The following is a 6000-nucleotide window of genomic DNA, read 5'->3' as shown; positions in this document are numbered from 1 at the left end:
TTGTTCTTCTTCTTGTTCTTCTTGTTCTTCTTGTTCTTGTTCTTCTTCTTGTTCTTCTTGTTCTTCTTCTTGTTCTTCTTCTTCTACTTCTTGTTCTTCTTCTTCTTCTTCTTCTTCTTCTTCTTCTTCTTCTTCTTCTTCTTCTTTTCTTCTTCTTCTTGTTGTTCTTGTTGTTCTTGTTCTTCTTGTTCTTCTTCTTCTTGTTCTTCTTGTTCTTGTTCTTCTTCTTGTTCTTCTTGTTCTTCTTGTTCTTCTTGTTCTTCTTGTTCTTCTTGTTCTTCTTGTTCTTCTTGTTCTTCTTGTTCTTCTTCTTCTTCTTCTTGTTCTTCTTCTTTTTCTTGTTCTTCTTGTTCTTCTTGTTCTTCTTCTTGTTCTTCTTCTTGTTCTTGTTCTTGTTCTTCTTCTTGTTCTTCTTCTTGTTCTTCTTGTTCTTCTTGTTCTTGTTCTTCTTCTTGTTCTTGTTCTTGTTCTTGTTCTTCTTCTTGTTCTTCTTCTTCTTCTTGTTCTTCTTCTTCTTCTTCTTCTTCTTCTTCTTCTTCTTCTTCTTCTCTTCTTCTTCTTGTTGTTCTTGTTGTTCTTGTTCTTCTTGTTCTTCTTCTTCTTGTTCTTCTTGTTCTTCTTGGTCTTGTTCTTGTTCTTGTTCTTGTCCTTCTTCTTCTTGTTCTTCTTGTTCTTCTTGTTCTTCTTCTTGTTCTTCTTCTTGTTCTTCTTCTTGTTCTTCTTCTTCTCTTCTTGTTCTTGTTCTTCTTCTTGTTCTTCTTCTTGTTCTTCTTCTTCTTCTTGTTCTTCTTCTTCTTCTTCTTCTTCTTCTTCTTCTTCTTCTTCTTCTTCTCTTCTTCTTCTTGTTGTTCTTGTTGTTCTTGTTCTTCTTGTTCTTGTTCTTCTTGTTCTTCTTCTTCTTGTTCTTCTTCTTCTTGTTCTTCTTGTTCTTGTTCTTCTTCTTGTTCTTCTTCTTGTTCTTCTTGTTCTTCTTGTTCTTCTTGTTCTTCTTGTTCTTCTTGTTCTTCTTGTTCTTCTTGTTCTTCTTGTTCTTCTTGTTCTTCTTCTTGTTCTTCTTCTTGTTCTTCTTCTTGTTCTTCTTCTTGTTCTTCTTCTTGTTCTTCTTCTTGTTCTTCTTCTTGTTCTTCTTCTTGTTCTTCTTCTTGTTCTTCTTCTTGTTCTTCTTCTTGTTCTTCTTCTTGTTCTTCTTGTTCTTGTTCTTGTTCTTGTTCTTCTTCTTGTTCTTCTTGTTCTTCTTGTTCTTCTTGTTCTTCTTCTTCTTGTTCTTCTTGTTCTTCTTGTTCTTCTTGTTCTTCTTCTTCTTGTTCTTCTTCTTCTTCTTGTTCTTCTTCTTCTTGTTCTTCTTCTTCTTGTTCTTCTTCTTCTTGTTCTTCTTCTTCTTGTTCTTCTTGTTCTTCTTCTTCTTGTTCTTCTTCTTCTTGTTCTTCTTGTTCTTCTTGTTCTTCTTCTTGTTCTTCTTCTTGTTCTTCTTCTTGTTCTTCTTCTTGTTCTTCTTCTTGTTCTTCTTCTTGTTCTTCTTCTTGTTCTTCTTCTTGTTCTTCTTCTTGTTCTTCTTCTTGTTCTTGTTCTTGTTCTTCTTGTTCTTCTTGTTCTTGTTCTTCTTCTTGTTCTTCTTCTTGTTCTTGTTCTTCTTCTTGTTCTTCTTCTTGTTCTTGTTCTTCTTCTTGTTCTTGTTCTTGTTCTTGTTCTTGTTCTTGTTCTTGTTCTTGTTCTTGTTCTTGTTCTTGTTCTTGTTCTTCTTCTTCTTCTTCTTCTTGTTCTTCTTCTTCTTGTTCTTCTTCTTCTTGTTCTTCTTCTTCTTGTTCTTCTTCTTCTTGTTCTTCTTCTTTTTCTTCTTCTTCTTCTTCTTTTTCTTCTTCTTGTTCTTCTTCTTCTTCTTCTTTTTCTTCTTCTTCTTCTTCTTCTTCTTCTTCTTCTTCTTCTTCTTGTTCTTCTTCTTGTTCTTCTTCTTGTTCTTCTTCTTGTTCTTCTTCTTCTTCTTGTTCTTGTTCTTCTTCTTGTTCTTGTTCTTCTTCTTGTTCTTCTTGTTCTTGTTCTTCTTGTTCTTGTTCTTCTTCTTCTTGTTCTTCTTCTTGTTCTTCTTCTTGTTCTTCTTCTTGTTCTTCTTCTTGTTCTTCTTCTTGTTCTTCTTCTTGTTCTTCTTCTTGTTCTTCTTCTTGTTCTTCTTCTTGTTCTTGTTCTTGTTCTTCTTCTTGTTCTTGTTCTTGTTCTTCTTCTTGTTCTTGTTCTTGTTCTTGTTCTTCTTCTTCTTCTTGTTCTTCTTCTTCTTCTTGTTCTTGTTCTTCTTTATATTAGGACTCGGCTCTTTTATGTACATGATCCGGATCTCCTTAAATACTGAACACTTGTACACATCCTCGCATTGACGGTGCCTTTTAGGAGCGTCTATCATGAACTTTTAAATATATTCGGACATTTGCTTTAAAGTTTCGAAAAGTTCACGTTACTATTTAAAGATTATTCCATTTAATATATTGTAATTTCGTAAATACATTATTAATTTCGTAATTACGTAAATACACTATGACGGTCTCACTATTGGCTTAATCAAGGCACGTGATGAAATATCGGAAGTTGTTGTTGTTTTTTTTGTTTGTTTGTTTTTAGCTGACAAAATCTTTTGGACACTGCTCTTGGACACATTTGTCCTTGTTATAGGTAGATATAGACGGTATGCATGGTGGTTTAATGGATAGAGTTGTGGGCTTGGGATCTGAGGGTCCTGAGTTCAAATTCCGCTTGGCTATTGAATTAATACCAGGTGGGGTTTACTTTGCCTGTCATCCTTCTGAGGTCGGCAAAATGAGTGCCAGCTTGCTGGTATCCTGTGTCGAAGTGGCGACCCATCCAGGATTGTGCCCAATAGCCAAGGTGACTGCTTAGGCAGCACCAACGCTCTGCACAGAGTATGGTCCCAATGGATGAATATAGACGGTTGAATCGTCATGTTGAATTGCAAACATGTGACTCACCTTAATTTCCCCCGCAATTCCCTCTACAACCAGCTGCTCGAGATCCTCGCTGATATCAGAAATTTGCCTCTACACGGTGGTGTTTGACAACGATACGAGCTTGATCTTAGCGGCATGTTTCTCACCAAATATTCGCGCCTTGCTATGATTTCAGCGGAAGACACAATAAGGTTTTCTGTGATGGTATGGAGCTGCTCTCGAGCGATCCTATGATCTGCTCTCGAGTAATCAATCAACTGACTTTGAATGTAGCCATCATATTCGCTTCATTCTGCTGATGAATTTGATCCGAAGAGACCAGGCATGAAACTTTCAGGGAACGTTCAAGGCATTGAAAACAGCTGACATCCTTCTGCGAGTGATAAGGATGGACATTCTCCAAATGAGCATGGAGCTTGTTCAAGCGCACACTGTCGGCCCCTCGCAAACGGTTGCAGATCACACATTTCGGATTTTTGCTACTCCGACAGTGATGCTCGAAAAACCAAATTTGAGATACTTGTTGCTATACTTCTGCTTCTTTGAATAGGAGGCCATAATATTCAGTAGGTAAGTGATTTTCTGCATGAGGACACCAGCCAAATTATGAAACGCCTTATACGAGGCAGGTTGATGTTACAAAATGCTGAATCAACAGTGGGTGTGCTGATATGACTGCAAAGCAAGGTATAGTCTGAGTGATGCCTTGTGCCGCTGTATTATGGCTATATTGAACTTGTCAACGCTGGCAGCATGACTGAAATCAGCACTATTCAATCTGCTTACGTCCATACTAACTTTCAAATGTGAAAATAGCCAGGATTTCAGAAATTTTGGAAGGCGTGTCATTTACCACCCCCCACCCGCACCCACCCTAAGAGTAGCCATATCGCCCCTGGTGGGGGCGATGATCCCCCACACTAAAATGATCCAGAGATCACTGGCGATCTTGCCACTCCTTTGCGCACGCAAATGTTCTTCTGTACTGTGCATATGTGAGAAGCGTTGTCCCGCATGATGAATGTGGAAGTGCAGGGAAGGCAGAATGGGGGAGGGTAATGCAACCGGTCCGGAGGATTCATTGTTTCGAATGTTGAGGGACGGATGAACAGATGACTCAAATGTATTGTGAATAAAAGAGTGATGTATCGGAATAATGAGGGACGGATGAACAGATGGATCGAATGTCGGACAATGGGTTTCAGGATTGAAAGAGGGATTAATGGATTGAGATTGTTGAGGTGGATTGAGAAGGTTTGAAATCGTAATGCCGGTAGCGCTGATGGCTTGGCTCTGCTGTGCTAAATGTGTTTGATGTGTGCTATTGAGGTGTTACTGAATGGATTTGTGTGTTTTGTGGAGTTAATGTGTTGCGTGGTTGAAATCTGTGAAGAGTTGAGTGTTTGAGAATGGAGTTCAAGAATAAGTGTTTACGAATAAGGTTTGAGTCCGGATCTTAAAAATGAGGAAGAGAACATTGGAGATAGTTCGAACTACATTCACAATGCATCTTTCCCTTCGACTAATATGAGGGGGATGGGTTATTTAGCCAAACACAATTGCTACAGATATAACTACACGATGGAACACTTGTGTGTTGGATGTGTCTCCCCGGGCTTTCCAAAACAGTAAAAATATTAATGAGTGAAATTTCAATACTTTTTCATGCAAAACAGCAGATATCCGTTTTGGAATGCCTTCCTGTAATTTATGGAGAAATTCCATTGGGAGTTCCCCCCCCCCCAAGCATTTTGCAACTTTTCCCATGATTCATATTTTGATTTTGTTTTTCGTTTTTCTTCCTCTCCAAATAATCCCAGACAGCTTATATGATTTTCAGGTCAGGACTGAAGGGGCCAGTCTAAATATCAGTGGAGCTCCTGACTCTGCTTTTCTTTGTAAATATGTTTTAACGATATTTGCAGTGTTTGGGGACGTTCTAATGCTGGAAAATATGGTTGTCGCCAATTAGCCTGCTTCCTGATAAGATACCAACGTGGATTGGGATATGCTTGTACTTGTCAGCATTCATTGTTCCTTGTTCCTTCAAATGTTTTGTTTGTGTGACTCATCATGCAACGTGGTTTCAATGTTGATGTTTGGTGTGTGTGTTTTTATTTTGATCTCCGGTCCACCTACAAGAGTTTTCTTGTCAAGAGCATTGCAGGTGATGATGTCAACCATCTTCTGAGGATATTAGAATTATTTGTTTAAATGTAGACTGGGCTAAGCTGTGGGAGACTCGCAACAAATCTTATGGGCATTAGTTTGAGGCACATTAGGGTGGTCCAAGGTGTGGATGAGCCAGGAGTTACCCTCAAAGTGTCATCGATGCCACATTGCTGCCAGAGTTGAATGTGGGAGAGGGATGATTCAAGTGGAGCCGATGAAGCGAGTGAGGATGAAAGAATGTAAAGTAGGCTGGTAGAGATGCAGTAATTGGAAAGTACTGTATGGATAGCAGGTGGAACATTAAACATTTGGACATTTTCTGAATGCAGGTTGTGGGGGGGGGGGTGGGGCAGTGGGAGGAGAGGAGGCTTGAGGGGATATGATAGAATGCCATTGCATCTTATTGATATTTGCAAAAATAAATAACCAAATCATGCACTTGCAGAACCTGCTACCTACGCGTACGAGTGGGAAACACTGTGTACATTCTAATGACTGTATGGGTCGTGTGCCAGCCATGCAGAAAGCTTGGAGGGAAAGGAATCCACAAGCACGTATCAAGACAGCACACCAGGCCCGAGACCTAAACAATGAGTGAGTGCTCACAAAACTGCAACCATTCACCTCATGGCTTGACTGCAGCTAGTTTTATGATTCAGAATTTGACTTGTTTTTGAGAAAACTGTGGCTTTAAATATTATATGATGTGATTGTTGCATGTAGGGTCACTTCACATTTCCGAACACCATGGCAGAAAGTAACAGATTTATTCAAGGTCGAAGCCATCCTTACAAGGAAATATCGACGCAGGACGAGGCTAATAGGCCCATAATGCCTGTGCCACATCCACACCCCTCCTCCCCCTTCAAAACCCCAA

General features: G+C 39.2%; 1 protein-coding gene across 4 annotated transcripts in view; it reads left to right on the top strand.

Moving 5' to 3' along the window:
- ST7 (suppression of tumorigenicity 7) overlaps positions 1–6000 on the top strand; it is an 88188-nt gene that overhangs the window by 42993 nt on the left and 39195 nt on the right. For all 4 annotated transcript variants that reach the window (XM_085897860.1, XM_085897859.1, XM_085897861.1 and 1 more), the window contains exon 3: positions 5639–5717. In XM_085897860.1, the coding sequence (XP_085753986.1) occupies positions 5639–5717 (79 nt within the window). The remainder of the gene's footprint in view (positions 1–5638; positions 5718–6000) is intronic.

The sequence above is a fragment of the Eptatretus burgeri genome, chromosome 10 (genome assembly GCF_056783735.1).
Source record: "Eptatretus burgeri isolate ZD-2024b chromosome 10, Ebu_testis_v1, whole genome shotgun sequence".
In the NCBI taxonomy this organism is placed as follows: Eukaryota; Metazoa; Chordata; class Myxini; order Myxiniformes; family Myxinidae; genus Eptatretus; species Eptatretus burgeri.
Note: the sequence above shows the minus strand (reverse complement) of the source record. Positions and strands in the feature narration are given on the sequence as shown.